General features: G+C 43.6%; 1 protein-coding gene across 3 annotated transcripts in view; it reads left to right on the forward strand.

Moving 5' to 3' along the window:
• Window positions 1-24,496, forward strand: part of MYO5C (myosin VC) — a 114,341-nt gene that overhangs the window by 45,630 nt on the left and 44,215 nt on the right. For all 3 annotated transcript variants that reach the window (XM_043471962.1, XM_043471964.1, XM_043471963.1), the window contains 12 exons: window positions 166-247; window positions 2,440-2,580; window positions 5,220-5,345; window positions 8,813-8,896; window positions 11,128-11,262; window positions 12,094-12,191; window positions 13,801-13,887; window positions 14,347-14,458; window positions 17,773-17,984; window positions 20,440-20,605; window positions 21,875-22,021; window positions 23,905-24,069. In XM_043471962.1, the coding sequence (XP_043327897.1) occupies window positions 166-247; window positions 2,440-2,580; window positions 5,220-5,345; window positions 8,813-8,896; window positions 11,128-11,262; window positions 12,094-12,191; window positions 13,801-13,887; window positions 14,347-14,458; window positions 17,773-17,984; window positions 20,440-20,605; window positions 21,875-22,021; window positions 23,905-24,069 (1,555 nt within the window). The remainder of the gene's footprint in view (window positions 1-165; window positions 248-2,439; window positions 2,581-5,219; window positions 5,346-8,812; window positions 8,897-11,127; window positions 11,263-12,093; window positions 12,192-13,800; window positions 13,888-14,346; window positions 14,459-17,772; window positions 17,985-20,439; window positions 20,606-21,874; window positions 22,022-23,904; window positions 24,070-24,496) is intronic.

Raw genomic sequence — 24,496 nt, forward strand, 5'->3', positions numbered from 1 at the left:
CTTGTAAGCTGACTGCTAGGATGGTTAAAACAAGAATTGAGGCATGTTTAGAACTCACAGAAAACATAAAAAAGTTACACTGTTAAAGTTGTGAAAAATACTAACCTGTAAACAAATGTGTATGTCCTTCAAGTTATGTCTTAACTAGTTTAAACTGTATTTCAGTTTTGAAACCTTTGAGGTGAACAGCTTTGAACAGTTTTGCATCAATTATGCTAATGAAAAGCTGCAACAGCAGTTTAACCTGGTAGGTGACTTTTTTGCCTTCTTGAAACTAGCTCTCAGGTGTGTGTGTGTGTGTGCACAGGAAGAGAGGCTGACTCTCTTAGCCTCTTCAAATCTTACCAGCGTTGAGTCCCATGCTGGGTCACTGCACCATCTTGTGGCTGTTTCTTGAAACTGCACCTTCCCATCCTATTTCATTTTTGTGGAGGCACCAGCCAACGTTTGTTTCAGTTCATCACTTGCCATTCTTGGATACAGACCCCTTCCAGCCCGACCAAGTCACTTAGTTTCCTGCAGGCTCCAGTCCTTGTGAGCCTCGGTATCTGCACCTACTCTCTGCCACAACCCACCTGCCCCTGTCCTTTCCCATCCCTTCCTCTTCACCTGGAGAACTCCTGCTTGTCTTTTGAAATTCAGCTTCTCCCACACAACTCATGAGGAAAAGATAGTGTGACATCATAGAGAGCATGAGATTTTGCTCAAACTGAAGTGGATTTGAGTTTCAGATCTACCACCTCCTTCCCCTGGGGCGTTGGGTTTTCTGAGCCTCCGTTTTCTCATTTTGAAAATGGATCAGCTGTATTTTCCTAATAATCTTGTGAGGAGAACTCTTAATATTGAATCATATTCAGTAAATACTTCTTTGCTTTCTTATTCCTTGCTCCAGAGTTAATCCATGTATAAGCATTAAGTTTCACCCCACATTTGTATTCTGTTTTCATTCTCATGGATTCCCTGGAAGTTTAGCATTTAAAACTGAAACTAAGATTTATTCCAAGTGGATATGCAGCATAACTCACCTGAAGTCAAACAGTACATGTGGATCCTTCCCCCCTCCTGACTCCAGGGCCACCTTGCTTCCCAACACACACATTCACCGCAACCTTAGAATGATACATATGTGAGACACTCTGAAAGTAGCACATCAGAGGCTGAAATTCTGTTCTTTTCTTTTTTTATTCTGCCTTCCTCCTCTTCCACTTCATCCTCCTTATTTTTCCCCCTTTGACGTTGTTACAGTCATCTCTCAATGTGCAGATCCTCCTGGGAGGGGTAATGACTTAAAATATAAGTATAAGCCCTAGCAAGTCCTCTCCTGGCTCCTGTCCCATAAATCTGGCCTCTGCTGAACCCCTGCATCTGAGTAGCCTCTGGGAGCTAAGCCGTGACAAAGTGAGCCTGCCACCTTCCTCTCTTGGCCTCTGTGCCGTCTGTGCTCCCTTCTGTGGTTAAAGCACCACCCCTGACCCGGTGTCCTGAGCCTTGCGTTCACCCAGCCTCTTTGCTCTTACTTCCCTTCCTTGCACAGTGCCCGGCCTCTGCGGAACCCTGGGCTGAGTCCTTACTGGGCCCTCCCCTCCAGTTCTGGCCTCTTCAAAGCCATTCCCACCCCCAAACTGAGTTACCTTTCCAGAACCTAAGTCTTGTCATGAACTCCATGGGTCTTCACTGCCCCCAGGAAAAGGCCACAGAACTGAGATTCCCTGGGGGTTCACCAAGAGTCTGGTCTGGCATGATTTCCCCTCTGCCGTCCTTGGCAGCCCCATCCATCACTCCAGCCATTACCATTGTGCGCGCTCTCTCTCTCTCTCGCTCTCTCTCTCTCTCCCTCTCTCTCTCTGTCTCTGTCTCGCTCTCTCTCTCTTGCTTGTGTGGGCACTGTTCGGCTCCCAGCCACCTGTTGGCCTTCATGCAGTCCCCTCTGGGATTCTCCCATGGGAGCCTTTCTCCTCACAGCCCCTCCCCTTCTGCCACCTGCAGCCAGGATGAGCCTGAGCCAGCCCGTTTGGCAGCCTTCCCTGTGCCCCTGTGGCTGAAACAAGTAATGCACAAAGCTCTTCAAGTTGTTAGTCTCTTGGGTGGGCTAGCTCTTAACCCAGTCAAAGAGACAGGGTCCATGTTTGACAGCAGCAGTGGCTGAGCAGGAAGAGGCTCCAGGACCACCTTGAGTGCCAAAGGTGGCAGGCTGGCCCAGAGTTTACACCCCAGGATGTGGGGACCCACTCAGCCTGGGCAGGAAGAGGACAACTAGACCCACGTTAGGACCTCAGCAGCTTTGATTGTGGGTAAGGGGGGTGACATGTACCTCGGAGGCTTCCATAAACATTACAAATCAAGTCATGTGCCTACATTTTCCAAAAGTTTATGTCCTGTTCTTCAGAAGCACATCCTAATACTCTCTTTTACTTTCTATATTAATGTCTGGATTTCCAGCATGTCTTTAAACTTGAACAAGAAGAATATATGAAGGAAGACATTCCTTGGACTCTGATAGATTTTTATGACAACCAACCAGTCATTGACCTGATTGAAGCAAAAATGGGCATTTTGGAGTTACTGGATGAAGAATGCTTGGTAACTTTTAAAAATAATTTTCTTTAACTTCAGAGCAATAATAGATGAGCCTATTTTAAAATCTACATGTAAATTCCTGATTGATCAATCACCAGTTGATTGGCTGTTAATTCTGGGACAGCAGTTCATAGCAGGAACCCCAGGAGGCCGGGTAAACCTCCTACCCTCAGCATGTATAGCCCACCCATGGGTAACATGCATGACCTCTTAGGTCATGTCTAGCAGGGAAGAGCCCTTTGAAGCTGTCTCTGGGTGTGTATATAGAGTAGACATGGAAACAGCAAGTGACCACACTCCAGTTGTTAATGACTAACAGGAATTGAGTTTTCTCTTACTTCCTGATTCCGTGAGTCACCCACTGGGAGGTGCAGCTGAAAAATCAACATCATACAATTGAGAAAAGAGTCTCTAGGAATTTTCCTATTGTTATTACCCCTCTGGAAGGAACAACTTTATAGTGAGTCAGCCTAGCAGTGGCCTTCATGGGGCCATAGGAAAAAATAATCCCTAGAACAGTATTTGGTCTCTTTTGGTTTGAAATTGTTATTTTAATGTTTAAACACACACATCTTTTTTTTTTTTCCAAAGATTTATTACCCCCTTCCATGATTATAATGTTGACGACATACTGGTACTTTCTCCCTATAATTCTGAATTCCATGGTTCTTCTCACAAACCATCCTTTCTGATGCCACCTATGTTTTAGTCCCTGCAGTGATGTAAGATTAAAAGGCAGGCACCAAGGCCAAGCATTCTGGAATGATCTACTGGGGGCAGGGTGCAGAGGCCAATGTGGGCTCTGGGAATATTTGTACCAAATCTACAGAGCTTCCCTGGTGGCTTAGATCGTAAAGAATCTGCCTGCAACACAGGAGACCTGTGTTGCATCCCTGGGTTGGGAAGACCCCCTGGAGGAGAAAATGGCTGCCCACTCCAGTATTCTTGCCTGGAGAATCCCATGGACAGAGGGGCCTGGCGGGCGACAGTCCATAACATCGCAAAGAGTCTGATTCAACTGAGTGACTGACATTGCAGAGATGGTCCCTCGGTGACCAGTGTCACAGAGAAGCTTGCAGGTGTCATTTGGACACTATGGACTATTAGATTCACAGAGTTCAGGCTGAATATAGCTGGTGATAGCTTCAAAATCACCAGTATCAAGAACAAGTTCTGCAACTAGCTTAGTGTAAGTAGTTAAGACCTTAGTTCAAGGAGGGAGTTATTAACTAGGTAGTAAAACAAAAGAAAAACTCTTCCTGAGGTAGGAGATGGGGAGGACTACATTTGCATGCCAACCTTTCTCCATTCAACCAAGAATAAAAATTGTTTTCACCTAATGGAATTTGTTTGCCTTGGAAACGAAGAGAGATCATTCTGTCGTTTTTGAGATTGCATCCAACTACTGCATTTCAGACTCTCTTGTTGACTATGATGGCTACTCCATTTCTTCTAAGGGATTCCTGCCCACAGTAGTAGATATAATGGTCATCTGATTGCCGGGAGAAATATAAATAACCTCAGATATGCAGATGACACCACCCTTATGGCAGAGAGTGAAGAGGAACTGAAAAGCCTCTTGATGAAAGTGAAAGAGGAGAGCGAAAAAGTTGGCTTAAAGCTTAACATTCAGAAAACTAAGATCATGGCATCTGGTCCCATCACCTCATGGGAAACAGATGGGGAGACAGTAGAAACAGTGTCAGACTTTACTTTTTGGGCTCCACAATCACTGTGGATGGTGACTGCAGCCGTGAAATTAAAAGACGCTTACTCCTTGGAAGGAAAGTTATGACCAACCTAGATAGCATATTAGAAAGCAGAGACATTACTTCGCCAACAAAGGTCCGTCTGGTCAAGGCTATGGTTTTTCCAGTGGTCATGTATGGATGTGAGAGTTGGACTGTGAAGAAAGCTGAGTGCCGAAAAATTGATGCGTTTGAACTGTGGTGTTGGAGAAGACTCTTGAGAGTCCTCCATCCTAAAGGAGATCAGTCCTGGGTGTTCATTGGAAGAACTGATGCTGAAGCTGAAACTCCAATACTTTGGCCACCTGGTGCGAAGAGTTGACTCATTGGAAAAGACCCTGATGCTGGGAGGGATTGGGGGCAGGAGGAGAAGGGGACGACAGAGGATGAGATGGCTGGATGGTATCACCGACTCAATGGGCATGAGTTTGAGTGATCTCCGGGAGTTGGTGATGGACAGGGAGGCCTGGCGTGCTGCAATTCATGGGGTTGCAAAGAGTCGGACACGACTGAGTGAACTGAACTGAACTGAATGGAATTTGTGCTACTTTTTGCTGAATCTTTGGACTACTTTGGGAAAAAAATATTAAAATACTGCCAGTTCTGCAGAAATAAAATCCTTCATCCTTATATCATTATATCACTGTTTCCTTTTCATTGATAACATCTTGTTCTTTTAAAAGAGCATTGATAAAATGTCTATTGAAATATCACTCTAAAGAATAAAAGCAAAGACAGACTCATGCCTCTGTTGCTGTTGAAAAAGGAGCCTCCCACGTCGAGCAGTCAAGTGCAGCTCCTCTTGGTTTCTTAGAATTAGCACTTTTCCTCCCCTTGGTTAATCTTTTGTCTCTAGTTGTCTTACTTGCTATTTGGTTTGCTTTTCTCTTCCAGTTACCACATGGGACTGATGAAAACTGGCTTCAAAAGCTGTATAATAATTTTGTCAACAAAAACTCTTTGTTTGAAAAACCCAGGATGTCAAACACCTCCTTTATCATCCAGCACTTTGCAGATAAGGTACAGTGAGCGTCTGGAGCAGAGCTGTCTGCCCGCAACTGTCTAGCTGTCCCCTGGGAGGAGCAGGCAGGCCAGGGGCTTTTCTGGTCAGAACTGTCACACTTGGTGTACAGCTGTGATGAAGAATACTTGTGTGTACGCAAGAGTGTGTGTGTGTGTTACAGTTCTCAGTTTGGCTTTATTACATAATATATGAGTTTCAATTATATTTTTTTAAAGATAAACGTATTGCCAGTGGACCTCATTTCTGATTTGGGGCTTATTATAAGCTTGTTAACTGTTTATTAGTTTATTTTCTCTATGAAATTGTTATAATTAAGATTGGATAGGGACCTCCCTGGTGGTCTAGTGGCTAAAACTCCATGCTCCCAATGCAAGGGCCTGGGTTCAGCCCCTGGTCAGGGAACTAGATCTCACATGCCACAAATAAGAGTTTGTGTGCCACAACTAAGACCCAGCACAGCCAAAATAAATTAACTTTTTAAAAAAGACAGAGTAGTTGTTTCCTACATTGAAAGCTATGTCTTTTTTTTGACGCTTTGCTTTTTTATTGTCATAATTTATTTATTACTTTGGTAACAGAGATTGACTCAAGATGATGGGTTTTCTAGGTGGTCTTTGTTTTGTTTGTATGTCTCCAATTTCTTATGGAAAAATGTTACTTTAATTTCAAAAATTATTTTAAAAAATCAAATTACAGAAGGCTTAGAAAATGGAAGGATAAGAAGACAATTTACCATAACCACCTGCCCTAAACATGCTTTCTCATCTTACTTTCCTTCCTTAAGAAAACTCCTGCTCTCTGCTTTATTGCCCAGTTGGGTGTTACTCCTGTGGCCTGGCCAGCACCTTGGGATCATGGGGACAGCCTGGGCTTGTGTGTCCTAGCTGCTAATGCTGTGGGTCAGTCTGCTGGTCATGCCTGGGTACCCACAGGGGCAGCGGAGGGGACAGCCAGCTGCTCAGCTCTAATAACCTGTGTGGGTGAGAGGAGCACTGTTAAACATGATCGCCTTTTAGTGCTTGCTTGCAAGTTTTTCACATAGGCTCCTGAAGAGATGCACATGAAATGAGTGTTGATGTATCAAGTTATATTTTCTAGTTGTCCTTTATATTTTCACAGTTGTGATCCCAAGTAAAAAAAAAAAAAAAGGTATCAGACTTCGTGTAAAGCACATATATGGGATTTACTTCAAGAGACCCTGTCTATAGTACACGGTTTCTGTACATTTAATTCTTGTCATTTGGTACTACTAAGAGGATCCTCTTAAGAGAGCTAACAATGCTGCATTTTGTGTGGACTGTGGATTGGAGGGAAGAAACCACACATGCCATAGCGTTAGCTTACATTCTCAATTTAACTAGCCAGGAAAATAAAATTGTCTTCAGAGCAAGGCAGCTGTGCTTAGATACAGTAAGACAGCACACTTTGCCGTGGTCCTCAGAGCCCTGGCAGAGACACTCAGCTGCCTGTGACACTGTCCCTGCAGACAGTCTCCTGGGAAAGCTCTCTATTTATTACACCTTTGCTTGTTTATCTAGTGGGTCACACACCAGCCTGGAAGAACTTACACAACAGTCCTCGTGCTTATTCACAAGGGTGTGTTTACAGACAGCCAGCGTTCCTGGTTCCTAACCCAAACTGTGCACCAGTAAGGATACTTTCCTACCCGTGGGGCAAAGCGGCGTCCTTGTCAGGGATCCCTGAACACCCTCTCTGCATCCACATTCCAGCACCCCAAGAGCCTGTTTGTTCACAATTTAAAAAAAAATTTTTTTTTGTTTATGAAGAATATCACATTTTAAAATATACAATCCAGAGATTTGACTATTGTAAATAGTGCCGCAATGAACCACAGGGGTGCAAATATCTTTTTGAATTAGTGTTTTGGTTTTCTTGAGATATATATATGTGTGTGTGTGTGTGTGTGTATGTATATATATATGTGTGTGTGTGTGTGTGTGTGTGTATATATATACTCCCAGGAGTGGAATTGCTGGATCAAATGGTAATTCTATTTTTAATTTTTTGAATAAACTCCATACTGTTTTCCATAGTGGCTGCACCAGTCTGCATTCCCACTGACAGTACACGAGTATTCTCTTTTCCCCACATCGTTACCAACATTTGTTATTTGTTGTCTTTTCGACGATAGCTATTCTGACAGGTGTGAGGTTTATCTCACTGTGGCTTTGATTTGCATTTCCCCAGTGATTAGTAGCACTGAGTATATTTTCATGTGCCTGGTGACCATCTGTTTGTCTTCTTTGGAAAAATATCTATTCAGATTCTCTGCTCATTTTTTAAATAGGATTCTTTTTTTGTAGTTGAGTTGTATAAGTTCTTATATTTTGGATGTTAATCCCTTATCAGATATAGCATTTGCAAATAACCTCTCCATTCAGTAGGTAGCCTTTTTGTTTTGTTGAAAGTTTCCTTTGCTGTGTAAAAACTCCTTAGTTTGGTGTAGCCCGATTTATTTTTGCTTTTGTTTCCCTGGTCTGAGGAAACATATCCCCCAAAGTATTACTAAGACCAGTGTCAAAGAGCATGCTACCTGTGTTCTGTTTTACAAGTTTAATGTTTTCAGGTCTTACATTTAAATTTCAATCCATTTTGAGTTTATTCTTGTGCATGATGTGGGAGTAGTCCAGTTTGATTCTTTTACGTGTAGCTGTCCAATTTCCCCAACACCACTTACTAAAGAGGCTGTCTTTTCCCCACCATAGGCTCTTGCCTCCTTTGCCATAGATTAATTGCCCATACAAGTGTGGGTTCATTTCTGGGCCCTCTGCTCTGTTATATTGATTTATGTGTCTGTCTTTATGCCAGTGCAATACTGTTTTAATGACTGTAGCTTTGTCACTAACTAGAGATTTGAATATTTAAGGAGCCACTCTGGCTCCTGAATCATAAAGGGCTTCCTGGAGGGTTTTTCTAAACCAAACTCTAACCCACTCTAAATCTGACTTTAAGGGTTTTGTGCCTTGGAAAGCTGTGTGGTCAGCTGGTCAGTTTTTCTTTTCTTTCTACCACATTAATGCTGATTCACGAAGACATTTCTGTTTGAACTCAAAGGATACCACTGAGCTTTTTTCCTCCTCCTGGTGACTTCAAAGGCAAAGAGAACCCTAAGTGAGGTCTTCTTTTATTAATTGCACATATAACAGGGAACAGTCACCTGTGGCCAGTGGGAACTAACAGGTGAGTGTAGGTGAGTGTAGAGTGGCCAGTGAGAAGTCCAGGCAGTGGGGGAATATGGTGCTTTCCATCAAATGACACAGCCCCAGCTTTCTAAGCTTTCTATAATATAATAAGGTTGCTGAGACAAACAGAAACTGAATCTCTTTTTAAAACATTGCTTTTATAGCCCCTTCGTTAATCTTTCTTTAAAAAAAAAGAAACTTGTGGTACTTAGATGCTATCAGCTTTTGCCTCTTTGGAAATAACTCCTTTGTTTGCATAGGTAGAGTATAAATGTGAAGGTTTCCTTGAGAAGAACAGAGATACCGTCTATGACATGCTGGTTGAAATCCTGAGAGCAAGCAAGGTTCGTAAAGTCCTAAAGGGTAGTTAATGTTATTCATTGTGTACTTGACATGGACCTAGGTGTGTATCAAGAGAAAGAAACATGTGCGTGTTATCTGTCTTATAACAACAAATTGTAGCTTCTACATGCAAAAAGTCGTCCTCATTAGTATAGTGATGAGTATTTCATTTTGTTTTATTTTTATTTTTAGAGAGCTTTTTAAAATATAATTTAAAACTATTTTGTGCCCATACAATATATTAATTTTACAAATCTAAAATTTTATCTACTCTTAAAGTATTTGCAAAAACCACATATCCTTCTTCAGCTTTATTGCATACTATCTATAAGAAAATACTAATTTTTAAATTATAAAAATACTTTCAATACAGAAGAGACAATCTAATTTTAAAGACAATACTGTAAGAATGTCTACCCAGAAAACAAAAAGCTTTCACAGGATACCGAGCTGGCCAGATGCTTCAGAAGATCCGGTACTAGTCCAAGATACTTAATCCCAACTGTCACATCCTTCTTCATTAGAAATCTAGATGCCACTCAAGGTGGTTTCATATACAAACAAAAAATGACCATTTTAGAATTGGCATAAAAATATGTTTCTAGCTTCTGAAAGGATTCAAATTATCACTACACGCAAAATAAAAAATGTGCCGATGATAGAGAGGAAGGACAGCGAAGATGGTCATTTAAAAAGTCATGATTCACACTTTATACCTTCACTCACAAATATTTATACTGCACCTACCATACACCAAACACTGTCCTAGACTCTGGGGAAACAGCAGTAAACAAGACAGATAGGGTTCCTGACCTCAAGGAGCTCACATCGCACAGGGAGCAACATACCTTCAAGATGAGAGCAAATCGTGGTAGGAAGGGCTAAAGAAGTGCTCAAGAAAACCAGAGCAAGGCAGAGTGCTGCTCTGAGAACGAGAGCTCCTTGAATCCATGGCCCTGTGTGCTGAAGTGTCACCGTAAGAGTGACTTCTGGCTTTTTCTTTTCCTCCTTAAACGTTTCTCTCAAGAATTTTAAGAACTCAAATTCTTAAAGTTTGAGAATAAGGGTGTTTCATACACAGTCCTTCATTTTTTGTGAAGATTTGATTATCATACTTAATTTTCCTTGTTTTTGAAGGTCCCTTGTCCTTTGTTAATGCTCAAGTATTTTGACAATTTCCCTAATAAGCCTGAGCACTTCCCCTAATGGTCATAAATAAATCACAGGTCATGGAAACTTAAGTTATTAAAATTGATTTATAACAGAGAATTCAATGTAGAAATAAGCTGTATTTTGTGTACCAAATTAGTTGATGTAATTCACCGATTGTTTACTCACCCCAGGCCAGCTTGGGGTCCAGCATGCTGAATTCCTCAAAAGGAATTCAGATTGCCATGAAGCACAGATGGGTCTCTCCACCAAACCCCCAAGACATCAGAGGCCTGGGAATTTCAGATTCATTTGTTCCATGGGGGCTACAGGATATCAGGCAAGAATTCTCCCCCAAAGGAGATTCTCAATGTCTGATTTAAAAGAAGAAAACATAAGGTCTTCTCCAAGATAAGGCATTTAAAGGAACAAGTGATGCGGAGTAGAAAGTAGTGTCTTAAAAAAAGGTACAGATTAAAGATTAAGATAACTCAGAGGAAGATGGAATTAATTCATGCTGGGACACCAGGAAAGGTATTCTGAAGGGAGTGGGGCTGGAAAATATTATAATAGAACCTTAAATAATGAGTAGGGTTTAGATAGCATCACCAACTCATTGGACATGAATTTGAGCAAACTCTAGGTAGGAGACGGTGGAAGACAGAGGAACCTGGCAGGCTACAGTCCATGTGGTCACAGAGAGTCCAGCACAACTTAGCGACTGAACAGCAGTTGAATCTGTAGGGCTGAGAATGTGAGGTTAGGAGGGAAGAGATTCCGAGTGCAGAAGCAACATGAGCCAAGGCACAGAAGGAGGAAAATTATCTCGTTTTCTGACTCTTGAGGTGATCCCCACATACAGACATTCACATGGTTTCCTTGCTGCTCTCATTCCTGGGAAGGAAACCATCAGTCATCCCCAGTGAGGGCGATCCCCTTGTGGAACTGAGATTTGGCCAGGGTTGTTACTCTACCCACCACTGGTTTAGACAGGTTGGGATTATGGTGACCTTTTCTTCGATTATACCAGCTGAGGACTGTGGGCAAACACTTTTGACATTAAAACCCTCTCTGTTCTTCCTAGTTTCATCTCTGTGCCAACTTTTTTCAAGAAAATCCGGTTCCTTCTTCCCCATTTGGTTCAGCGATCACAGTTAAATCTGCAAAGCCAGTCATCAAGCCAAACAACAAGCATTTCCGGAGCACCGTGGGGAGCAAGGTACCCAGAGAGTGGCTGAGGGTCCAGCCAGGCTGAGGGCAGGGATCAGGGCTGGGTGGGACCATTCTGGGCCTGGACACTGTGCTGGGCTCAGTCGTATCTGATTCTTTGTGACCCGTTGGCCTACAGCCTGCTAGGCTCCTCTCTCCATGAGATTCTCCAGGCAAGAATACTGGCGTGGGTTGCCACGCCCTCCTCCTGGGGATCTTCCAGACCCAGGGATCGAACCCATGTCTCTTATGTCTCCTGCACTGGCAGGCAGATTCTTTACCACTGCATTACCTAGGAAGCCACGGACACGGGCACTGAGCTTCTTCAGATCTAATATAAACGCAAAGAAGAGTAGTAGTGCATCGTCATGGTGCTTCCACCGCTAAGGCTGCACACCTGAGCAAACCGTATGTTTGCACAATAAGCTGACTCACTAAGCCCTTGGCTACTGGGGAGTTTTGGACAGAGAACTGCTCCGTCCATCAAAGCAGGATACGCTGAGATAAACCCAGTCATAGACTAAGACCATTCGTAATAGCTGCTTATGCATGAACTTCATCTTTCCTCTTCTTGAGTAACTTATCAAGGCTGAACCTCTTTTTTTAACTTTCTGTTTTATACTGGAGTATAGCTGATTAACAATGTTGTGATGGTTTCAGATGAACGGCAAGGGGACCCAGGCATACACATACATGTATCCATTCTCCCCCAAACTCCCCTCCCATCCAGACTGCCACACGACTTTGAGCAGAGGTCCCTGTGCTATACAGTAGAGGCCCCTTTTTTTCTTTTAACCTTCATCTACTCAGTGCAATGTCTGCCGCTGACCTTGTTTCCTAGTTCCGCAGCTCTCTGTACTTGCTCATGGAGACCCTCAACGCCACCACTCCCCACTATGTCCGATGCATTAAGCCAAACGATGAGAAGCTGCCCTTTGAGTAAGTGTGCTGCAACAGAGGGGGGAAAGCACCGAGAAAGCCATCTCTGTCATGATGTTGGAGGATTTGCTTATAATTGCCTAGAACTTTAATTTCTGGGTTTTTAAATGATTCAAAACAGGTCTGCCCTCTACATCTAGTATTAGTTCAACCCCTCTGGCTAAGCCGGCTCATCTCCGGGATTAAGCAAAGGGGCTAGATCTGAAAGAGTTATTCTACGGCTAGAGCTTATGCAACTGAGAAAGCCAGAACATTTTCTTTGATGATAAGAATTTGTATGTGTTTGCAGGAGAAAGGCTGTAGAGGGGTCTGAAGTTTTGCCTTCAAACCTGGCACGAGGTCTTAGGCTTATTCTCTGGGGCCCCAAGAGGAAGACCGGAAGCCATGAGTAGAAGTTACAGAGGATCTCTCGAGCTGAGGCATCTTAGGGGCTGCACCGTCTTGTGTCTGGGGTCCTCAGAGGGTCAGACCTAAGCCAGAGGGCCACCTGTGGAGTGTCTTGTACAGGGAACGTAGCAACATGTAGGTGCTAGGATGGGTGAGCTTGGATGTTTCTCTCACTCTGGTTGTCATTCAAAGCTCAGCCCAAAGGCCATTTCCCCACAAAGCTGCTCCCTGCCGCCTTGGTCAGAATCAGCTGCTCCTAGAGGAGATGCTTTCAGTTCTTCCCCATTGAGAATAATGTTTACTCTGGGTTTATCATACAGTCTTTATTATGTGGAAGTAGGTTCCCTCTATACCACTTTCTGGAGAGTTTTTATAATAAATGAATGTTGACTTTTGTTGAAAGCTTTTTCTGCATCTTTTAAGATTATCATATGGTTTTTTGGAGCCCTCTAGATGATCATACTATAAAGAATAAAATAGATGTTAAAAAGTTAGTTTGAGGTAAATATTTTGAAAGTCAAATTACTGGAATCAAGTTACTATGTATCTACCAAAAACTTTTAAACATTTATTCATTCGAATCTAAAAACTGAAGCAGATTTTCATGATCTGTTTCTCCTAAATGTTTGTTATTTATTAATTGTTTTCTTACAATAATTTAAAGGTTTATTATCAAGACATAAAATATTTGAAAAATGTTGTGGTTCAAAATTATAGTATGTACAGAACAACAGTTTGGATATAGACCTAGTGAATGCATTCATCTTAGCCCAAGTGATGACATACCATCGTAATGAAGAATGGTAGATTAAAGAAGTTACATATTTATGCAAGTATTTATATTCTGCTTCATATTTATTATTTTAATAACCTAAATTTAAATAGTTTACTTTTAATTGGAACTGTTTCTCAAATGTCATACATTCTTCGACTATTAATTCACACTTGATAGTCTTTAGAAAGCTGATTTGAAACTCCAAAAAAAAAAAACAACAACCAACTGGTCCTTTCCCTGTGTCCTCAGTGTGGCTTCTGAACTGTTTCACAGAGGTGCTACCCTCATTGACATCCAACACGTATTTATCAAGTATCTGCTGGGCTTGGGGGTCACACAGGCAGATCCTGTTCCCCAGGAGCTCACAATCGGGGCAGGTCTGCTACAATGTTTATAGGCCTGTTTATCAACTATGATGGTTTAACACGTGATCAAATCGTCCTTAAGGTTTGACTCCAAAAGAATTGTCCAGCAGCTGCGAGCCTGTGGCGTCTTAGAAACGATTCGCATTAGTGCCCAGAGCTACCCTTCTAGGTATGTTGTCAGTTCCTCATTTGGGGGGAAAAGTGCCCAACTCAGGTCTGTGCTGAGAACCAAGGGAGGAAAATTGCCTTGTGTTCTGTCAGATCTGTCCATAAGCTGTCCCGCTGTGCTATGGGAAGGCCAGAGAGGGTGATAGATGGGCAGCATGTAGACAGAGGCCACCGTCCCCACCCCCCACCCCATCTGTCCTAGAGAGGGTCACTTGCTGCCTCCTCAGGGCTCCTGGGACAGGGAGCTGGAGGGTAGGGGGAGACAGTTGTTGAAATGAAGCATTAACAAAAGTCATCCAGGGAGCACACAAGTGTGCCCAGGTGAGGCTGGGGCAGTGTCCCAGCCATGGTCAAAGGTCAAGTCCATGTCCCCGAAACAGTGGCAAGCAAGCCTGTGGGGTCCGCAGACAGCACGTGCTCTCCTCCAGCCCACCTTCTCCGGTCTGCCTTGGTTTTCCAGGTGGACATACATTGAGTTCTACAGCCGCTACGGGGTCCTCATGACCAAGCAGGAGCTTTCATTCAGCGATAAAAAGGAGGTGTGCAAAGTGGTCTTACACCGGCTCATCCAGGTCAGTCCTCCCTCCGGGAATCATGGGCTCCCAAGCACTTGCCTCATCTTTGCCTGTGTCTCAGGGCCGTAACTGTCATGAATGCCTGGGAAGAAAGCAGATGTGCCCAAGTTTCTGTGTGCTAAGGAGATCAGAGCAGACTTACTCGTGGGGCATCATCTCCCGACAGCAGGACTCACCTTCAGGGTCCCTCCCCTACCCCACCGTGTCCTTCTGTCCTGCTGTATTCTCCTGCAACCCAGCAACTTCTGTGGGCCTAACTTAGGTTACACACTCAGCTAGACAGTCACTAAGCCAGGTAGTGGTTCTCACTGTGGGTTTAGAAGGTTGCTGAAGCCGTGAGTTTTGACAGAAAAGAGATGGGGGAAGTAGCTCTGATGGCCAGGAGAGGAGTGGTGTTCAGTTCATTTCCATTCAGTTGCTCAGTCGTGTCCGACTCTTTGCGATCCCATGGACTGCGGCACATCAGGCCTCCAAGTCCATCACCAACTCTTGGAGTTTACTGAAACTCATGTCCATTGAGTAGGTGATGCCATCCAACCATCTCATCTTCTCTCGTCCCCTTCTCCTCCTGCCCTCAATCTTTCCCAGCATCAGGGTCTTTTCAAATGAGTCAGTTCTTCGCATCAGGTGGCCAAAGTACTGGAGTTTCAGCTTCAACACAGTCCTTCCAATGAACACCCAGCACTGATCTCCTTTAGGATGGACTGGTTGGATCTCCTTGCAGTCCAAGGGACTCTCAGGAGTCTTCTCCAACACTACATTTGAAAAGCATCAATTCTTCAGTGCTCAGCTTTCTTTACAGTCCAATTCTCACATCTATACATGACTACTGGAAAAACTATAGCCTTGACTAGATAGACCTTTTATGGCAAAGTAATGTCTCTGCTTTTTAATATGCTGTCTAAGTTGGTCATAACTTTTCTTCCAAGGAGCAAGCGTCTTGTAATTTCATGGCTGCAGTCACCATCTGCAGTGATTTTGGAGCCAAAAAAAATAAAGTCTGCCACTGTTTCCCCATCTATTTGCCGTGAAGTGATGGGACCGGATGCCATGATCTTAGTTTTCTGAATGTTGAGCTTTAAGCCAACTTTTTCACTCTCCTCTTTCACTTTCATCAAGAGGCTTTTTAGTTCTTCACTTTCTGCCATAAGGGTGGTGTCATCTGCATATCTGTGGTTATTGATATTTCTCTCAGCAATCTTGATTCCGTCTTGTGCTTCATCCAGCCCAGCGTTTCTCATGATGTACTCTGCATATAAGTTAAATAAGCAGGGTGACAATATACAGCCTTGACGTACTCCTTTTCCTATTTGGAACCAGTCTGTTGTTACATGTCCAGGTCTAATTGTTGCTTCCTGACCTGCATACAGGTTTCTCAAGAGGCAGGTCAGGTGGTCTGGTATTCCCATCTCTTGAAGAATTTTCCACAGTTTATTGTGATCCACACAGTCAAAGGTTTGGCATAGTCAATAAAGCAGAAATAAATGTTTTTCTGGAACTCTCTTGCTTTTTCGATGATCCGGCAGATATTGGAAATTTGATCTCTGGTTCCTCTGCCTTTTCTAAAACCAGCTTGAACATCTGGAAGTTCACAGTTCATGTATTGCTGAAGCCTGGCTTGGAGAATTTTGAGCATTACTTTGCTAACATGTGAGATGAGTGCAATTGTGCAGTAGTTTGAGCATTCTTTGGCATTGCCTTTCTTTGGGATTGGAATGAAAACTGACCTTTTCCAGTCCTGTGGCCACTGCTGAGTTTTCCAAATTTGCTGGCATATTGAGTGCATCACTTTCACAGCATCATCTTTCAGGATTTGAAATAGCTCAACTGGAATTCCGTCACCTCCACTAGCTTTGTTTGTAGTGATGCTTTCTAAGTCCCACTTGACTTCACATTCCAGGATGTCTGGCTCTAGGTGAGTGATCACACCATTGTGATTATCTGGGTCGTGAAGATCTTTTTTGTATAGTTCTTCTGTGTATTCTTGCCACCTCTTCTTAATATCTTCTGCTTCTGTTAGGTCCATACCACTTCTGTCCTTTATTGTGCCCATCTTTGCATGAAATGTTTCCTTGGTATCTCTAATTTTCCTGAAGAGATCTCTAGTCTTTCACATTCTATTATTTTCCTCTATTTCTTTACTCTGATCACTGAGGAAGGCTTTCGTATCTCTTCTTGCTATTCTTTGGAACTCTGCATTCAAATGGGTATATCTTTCCTTTTCTCCTTTGCCTTTCACGTCTCTTCTTTTCTCAGCTATTTGTAAGGCCTCCTCAGACAGCCATTTTGCTTTTTTGCATTTCTTTTTCTTGGGGATGGTCTTGCTCCATGTCTCCTGTACAGCGTCATGAACCTCCGTCCATAGTTCATCAGGCACTCTGTCTATCAGATCTACTCCCTTAAATCTATTTCTCACTTCCAGTACATAATCATAAGGGATTTGATTTAGGTCTTAACTGGATGGTTAAGACCTAAGTGGTTTTCACCACTTTCTTCAACTTAAGTCTGAATTTGGCAATAAGGAGTTCATGATCTGAGCCACAGTCAGCTCCTGGTCTTGTGTTTGCTGACTGTATGGAGCTTCTCCATCTTTGGCTGCAAAGAATATGATCAGTCTGATTTCGGCGTTGGCCATCTGGCGATGTCCATGTGTAGAGTCTTCTCTCGTGTTGTTGGAAGAATGATGAAGAGACGCCAAATGGAGACAGAAATGAAGCCTTTCCAGGCACCTCCGCTCTTCTGTGAAAACCACCTATGAGAGGCTGGAGCTCCCCAGCAGCCCAGTTGAAAATCACCCACAACGCAAACATCCCTCCTCACCCCACAGACACACCCCTCACCCTCCTGTCCACTTCTTCTCCCAAAGAGTCTTTAAACAAAAAAGGCAAAACATAAACTTCCAGGTCACAATCAGAAGTTTTCCTCTTTATGTCAAAGAACAGGGATGTCAAAATAACAATGTTGGTGGGGTGTTTGGATCTCTAAACAAGCATGTATTTATATTATCTATGGTGAAACAGATCACCAGCCCAGGTGGGATGCATGAGACAAGTGCTCGGGCCTGGTGCACTGGGAAGACCCAGAGGAATCGGGTGGAGAGGGAGGTGGGAGGGGGGATCGGGATGGGGAATACGTGTAACTCTATGGCTGATTCATATCAATGTATGACAAAACCCACTGAAATGTGAAGTAATTAGCCTCCAACTAATAAAAAAAATAAAACAAAATAAATAAAAAATAAATAAACATCTTTTCCAAATACTGTAGAAAATCTGAAAGTTTGTTCTGATTATGTCATTTTTCTCTTCTAGGATTCTAATCAGTACCAGTTTGGCAAAACCAAAATTTTCTTCAGAGCAGGGCAAGTGGCTTATTTAGAAAAACTCCGGTTGGATAAACTGAGGCAGGGTTGTATTGTGATACAAAAGCACGTCCGTGGCTGGCTCCAGAGAAAAAAATTCCTCAGAGAGAGACGAGCGGCCGAGATCATCCAGCAATACTTCCGGGGTCAGAAAACTGTGAGGTATGTTGGAACCAGGAGTGAAAATTGTGCGAGTGTTAGTCGCTCAGTCGTGTCCAACTCTTTGAGACCCCATGATCTATATAGCCTGCCAGGCTCCTCTGTCCAAGGAATTCTTCGGGCAATTGGAAAGTGGATAGCTATTCCCTTCTCCAGATCTGCCAGACCCAGGGATCAAACCTGGGTCTCCTGCATTGCAGATTCTTTACCCTCTGAGTTGGAACCAAGAAGACTTGAGCAACTGTACAACTTTCTTCCCTATCACCTCCAGGGGGTGGGGCCTCTTTTCTCCCAGGACCCAGGTACAGATGTGTGTGTGGGTCCACAGGTGACTGTGAGCCTCAAGAGCAGATGGATGTGTCCTTGGGGGCAGTGGTGCTGACTCTGCGTACTATCCCCACACAGCAGATGTGGCAACCAGGTCCTTGATGAGAGAAAGCCCCAATCAGGGTGTTGCTGAAGAGGGCCAGAATTCCTGGTGAGACCAGGTAGAGAGGCTGAGCCACTATTCCTTGGGAACTGAAAACACCTAAGGGTGATCAGGGTCCAAGTGAAGCTTCTGAGTAAGGACGCCACTGACCAGCCTATCTTGCAGGTAGTGGGGTCAGACCATGCCTGAGGAGACCATGGCAAGGCTCTGCCCACAAGCAATGAGTCCCCTGGGTAGGGCTGCCCAAGTGGAGGGCATAGCCATCCCACCCCTCTGTAAGCGCTCCCAAAAGGCCACCCTGGGATGGCCAGCAAGAGGAGCATCCTTCCTGGATAGCATTGTGTGCATCTCTGTGTCTGCCCAGCCTCCCTCCTTCCCTCGCTGTGACTGTAGTAGGAGAGCCATGTTTTTAAAGACAGGCTGTGTCGCTCAGGTTCCCTCATCCTGAGCCTTATGCCTGACCTCCAGCAGTGTCTGGGCTCCTCCACGTGACTGACACACCAGTCTTCATCTCAGCATACCGCAAACTGGGCTTGCCATTCCACCACCCTGCCCCTATCTCCGGGCCCACACTCCCCTAGGCAACCCGTTATATATGCTTACAGTTAGCCTCGCTCTCCCTCTCAAGCCTGTGGTTTCAGTTAATAGCAGGAGTCCCCAGGGCAGGAAATCCAGAGTTACCTTCTTCCCCAAACTCATGCTTCCTCCGTTTGCCTCCTGTGTCTGTCCCGCTTATTTCATTCCCACACCCCTGCCCTGCATGAAGCCTTCATCATCATTTGTGTTTCACTCTACAGCACAGCCCTCTGCCTGCTGCCTTTCCTTCCTAACTTCTAAAGCAGGGCCTCATAGAGCTCCTGCTTCTGCCTCTCATGCTTGCAGTGGCCCCTGTTTCCCAGAGAAGGGCACTCAGCCTTTGACAAGGTACTCATGGGTCCCCATGGCTTGGGTGGAGCCGTAAGCATGGACGCTCTGGTAGGACAGCGATGATGCTTGTGGTTGCCTCTGCATCTGTATCTAGGGCCCAGCACAGTGACTGTCACATAGTACATGTTCAGTAAATACATATTTTGATAACAAACAGTTCCCATCTATTTTTCTCACCTCACTAACTACCAGTTTTCTCCATGTATCTTATATTCTAGCAATTCCAGACAAATTCTCTTTTTTTGAATGTTTCAGGCACTGCTAGGCCTCCATGTCTTCACCTGTCCCTTAGTCTGAACTGCCTTTTCCAGCCTTTACTGTCTTCAGAAATCCTACTTTTCTGTCAAGCCTGGCTGACATGTCAGTTCTTCCCAAGCAGAATGATAGTTCAGTAAGATCTCTCTTACAGATCTTTTAGTAGTTATTTTATTTTTCTTCTTATCCCACTTGACCATTTCTAAGTCTGTTTTACAAGGTCATAAACTCTGCAGGTAAGAACTTTCTCCTCACCTCCAGGCCGTCAGATGGGAGTGGACAAACTTTTTCTGTAAGGGCCAAATATTTGGGCTTTTGGGGGTCTTGCGGTTTCTCTCACAACTATTAAACTCTACCTTTGTAGCATGAAATCAGCCATGGGCTATATGTAAATAATAAGTGCGCTGTATTCCAACAAAAGGTGACAATAGCAGGCAGGAGGGTGCAGCTGTGGCCCCAAGGTCATAGTTTTTCAACCCCTGATCTGGAGGCGCCAGCGTGATCTCCCACGTGATTGACTAGATGAATGAGCAAGTACAATGCCAAAGCACAGTTGTGTTGGCACAGCCTCTGTGGGTACATGAGTGACGGTGGGGTGATTGGCCTGAATGTGAAGAGTGGGAAAGTTCCCATGTGGTGCCTCGTTCCTGTTCGGATCAGGATGGGAAAGAAGTAATAACATTGATCTTTACTAGACATTAGCGTAAACCATTCCAACATTTAATGCATAATTTGCAGAACTTCGGAATATGCCTCAGTTAAGAAGTATTGCACAAGCTGGTTGCTCTGGGGTGGAAGTCAGTGCCCCGTTGGTAACAGGTTTACTCTACATTCTTCTTAACCAAGGAAAGCAGTTACTGCCACAGCCTTAAAAGAAGCATGGGCAGCCATTGTCATTCAGAAGTACTGTCGAGCGTATCTCGTCCGTAACTTGTACCAGCTGATTCGTGTGGCCACCATCACCATCCAGGCCTACACCCGAGGATTCCTGGCAAGGAGGAGGTATCAAAAGGTGTGACTTTCTGGGATATGAATGTCTGTTCATATGTGTCTGCTGCAGCTAGGATTTGGTTATTGTTTCCAAAGTCTACATAGGAGAAAATATCTGCAAGTGATGCTACCAACAAAGGATTAATTTCCAAAATATACAAATAGCTTATACTACTAAACACAACTCAGTCAAAAGTGGGCAGAAGACCTAAATAGACATTTCTCCAAAGAAGACATGCAGATGGCCAAGAGGCACATGAAAAGATTCTCAGCATCACTAATGATTTAGAGAAATGGAAATCAGAACTACAGCGAGGTAGCACCTCACACCAGTCAGATTGTCCATCATCAAAAAATCTACAAGTAATAAATGCTGGAAAGGTTATGGAAAAAAGGGAACACTCCTACATTTTTGGTGGGAATGTAAATTGGTGCAGTCACTGTGCAGAACATATGGAGGTTGCTTAAAAAGCTAAAAATAAAGTTACCATATGATCCTGCAATCCCGCTCCTGGGCATATATCTAGAACAAATTCTAATTCGAAAAGATCCACCCACCCCTATGTTCATAGCAGTGCTATTTACAGTAGCCAGGACCTGGAAACAGCCTAAATGTCTATTCACAGATGAATGTATAAACAAGATGTGGTACATATATACAATGGAATGTTATTCAACCATTAAAGTATGAAATAATGTCACTTGCAGCAACATGGATGGGGCTTGAAATTAACATAGTAAGTGAAGTAAATCAGAGAAAGACAAATATCATATGCCATCACTTATACGTGGAATCTTTTAAAATGATACAAATGAACTTATTTACAGAACAGAAATAGACTCACAGACATAGAAAACAAACATAGGGTTAGTTACCAAGAAGATAGTGGGAGGGGAATAGAAAAATTAAGACTTTGGGATTAGCATATATATACTACAATATATAAAATAGATAAACTACAAAGACTATACTCTATACAAAGAGTATACACAGAGAGCTATATCTTGTAATAACCTATAGTGAAAAAGAATCTGAAAAAGAATATATATATAGGTATAACTGATTCACTTTGCTGTACACTCGAAACTAATACAACATTGTAAATAAACTAGAGTTCAATTTTTAAAAATCTGAAAAAAAAATGGGTAACAGAATTGTGTGCGTTGATTACAAGAAATTGGTATTTCACCCTGTAGGAGTATTCTGATAGTTACATCTCCCAACACTGGGAGAGTTGATGAGAAAAACAGAGGAGACCCATTTTGCATTTCACAAAATCTTCTTTTAAAGATGCTGAAAGAACACAAGGCTGTGATCCTTCAGAAATATGCTCGGGCCTGGCTGGCCAGACGCAGATTCCAAAATATCCGACGATTCGTGCTCAACATTCAGCTCACTTACAGAGTTCAGCGTTTGCAGAAAAAGCTAGAAGACCAGGTAAGTGTTCATAATGCATCCTTCATATTTACTCTTTCTAACAGATTTATTTTAGTTCCAGACCAGTTCCTTAACTATGCTGTTGATGAAATAAAGTTATTTTAAGGCAAGACAAGAAAAATTGAACATAAAATTGTCTCTGCCATTTGAGCCACATCTGCAGGATACAACTGGATCCCCTTAGAAGACCCAGAAATGACTCTTTACCACCCCTCCCCCCACCCCCAGAAGAAAGCAGTTTCCTTCAGGTACCAGCAAGGTAGCTCCTTAAGAGATAAGATTCTGCTCAAATCCTTTAAGGGGTCACAGTGATTCGCTACTTGCCTTGTTGGACTGTGTAAAATAGCAGTATTTTACTTTGATGTATAGCCTTTTGTCTCAAAAGCTTATACACCTGTGTTTTGACCTCTAACAGGTGGAACAGTCGCCAATTTTCTGAAAAACTCTCTCCTGGGTTATAATCCTCAGGTTGACTCAAATAAAATACTTTATTTCTTTTTTAGATTGACTATTGATTAATTAATTTTTTGTCAGCACTGTTAAGATTTATGCCCGTGTTAGGAGGTTCACAGTTTATATGGACTACCTGAGCTAGGAAACAGAAGTACGCTGTAAAGGGCGGGTACACATGATTTGGTAGGTTGCACGCTGCACAAGAAAGCAGGCGGAGCTGAAATCCAGTGTGACTTCACTTGCCAGCCCATGTGTCTTGGTGTAAAGTTGTACTGCCTTGAGGCATAAGTGTCTTTTTCTAATTTGCACAAAGATGCTACCTTCATGCCAAGCCATGCTCCCTCGGAGCTGCATTGGCCCAGAGAAGTTGCCATTTTTTACTTTCCCAAAGGTCCATGTAGTCTGACTAAAGGCCTGCCTAGTTTGGGAAGATTCCCCATTCTGTTCCTATTGATAAGAAAAAAAAAACAAACCCAAACACAGTCAGTGTGGGAAGGCTGTGTCCAGGAAAATGCAGCGTCCAGATCTATAAAACTCACTCCTGCATCTGTCTCAAGTAAAAATCAAATTCTCCTCCAATAAACTTTAAACGTGGTGCTAAGCTGTACCATAGGAATCCTTGGTGAATGGGTGAGCGTGCAAATCAGAAACAAGGTTTTGATACAGTTTCCCCTCCCTGTGTTGTTGTGCAGCACTCCTGCATGTTATGTCGCTGGTATGGAACAGCCCTGAAAAACAGCCCTGACCTGCTGGGAGCAGGGCCTGTGGGAGACCCCACACTGCCTGAGCTCCATCCCAGGTATTCATGTACTGGGGCTGCCATGATAAGCCAGCACAGGCAGGGCAGCTTAAACAACAGATATTTATTTTCTCACAATGCAGGAAGCTGAAAGTCCAAGATCAAGGTGTTGGCATCTTTGGTCTCTTCCAAGGTGTCTTTCCTTGGCTTACACATGACCTTCTTCCCCATGTGTCTTCACATCGTCTCCCCTCCCCTCACATCTGTCCTAATCTCTTCTTATAAAGACACCAGTCATACTGGATCAGGGTCCACCCATATGACCTCGTTTTACCTTAGTTACGTCTTTTAAGACCAAATCTCCAAATACAGTGACATTCTGAGGTGCTGGGGACTAGGACTTCAACATATGAATTTGGGGAGATGAAGAGGACCCAGTTCAACTCACAGAACTAGGGTTGTCCTGGAGCTCCAGGGTTTGGACTAAAAGATCCATCAACTCAGGAAAGCATTTGCCTGACCACCTGTGCCTCCCTATTCTCACCGGGTGAAGATGCGTACCAGCCATTGTGATGATAACCGTGGTTAGAGGAAAAAATCCTCCCACTTAGATGAGAAGTTGCGAGAAGCTAATGCAACAGCTTCTTTATTTTGGATAAACCCCCAAGTATCTGATGTTTCTTTCCTCCAGAACAAAGAGAACCACGGGCTGGTGGAGAAGCTGACCTGCTTGGCTGCCCTTCGGGCCAGTGACGTGGAGAAGATTCAGAAACTGGAATCTGAACTGGACAGAGCAGCCACCCACAGGCAGAATTATGAGGAGAAGGGGATGAGATACAGGGCTTCCGTGGAAGAGGTCTGTGCTGGAAGTGACTGTGGACATAGCTTGTGAGTCTTTCTGTGGAAGAGATCATGGTGCAGCGTTTCCCACAGAGATGACTTCTGCAGAGAAATCAGATTTTGATGTTGGTTTCCATTACCAGAGAGAGCCTGCATTTTAGAGGAAGGAAATGTGAGGCCTAGTGTCTGGTGGGGCAGGGGGTAGGGAGAAGAGGAGACTCATGCTTCAAGAAGCACATTGTAAGGTTTTCTCTGCCTTCCACTTGTGTAAAGTGATGGAAGTCCTGAGAAAGGGCCCTGGTCAATGCTTCCCTCTTGTCCAACATGACCTTGGTCTCCTGTCACTTGTCCGCCTGACATGCACCCTGGAAGCATCATCCCCAGAGCAGCAGTGCAAAGTGTGGGCAGGTTTGCCTCTCTGTGTCATAGTAAAAAGAGCAGTA

This window comes from Cervus canadensis, chromosome 6 (genome assembly GCF_019320065.1).
Source record: "Cervus canadensis isolate Bull #8, Minnesota chromosome 6, ASM1932006v1, whole genome shotgun sequence".
In the NCBI taxonomy this organism is placed as follows: Eukaryota; Metazoa; Chordata; class Mammalia; order Artiodactyla; family Cervidae; genus Cervus; species Cervus canadensis.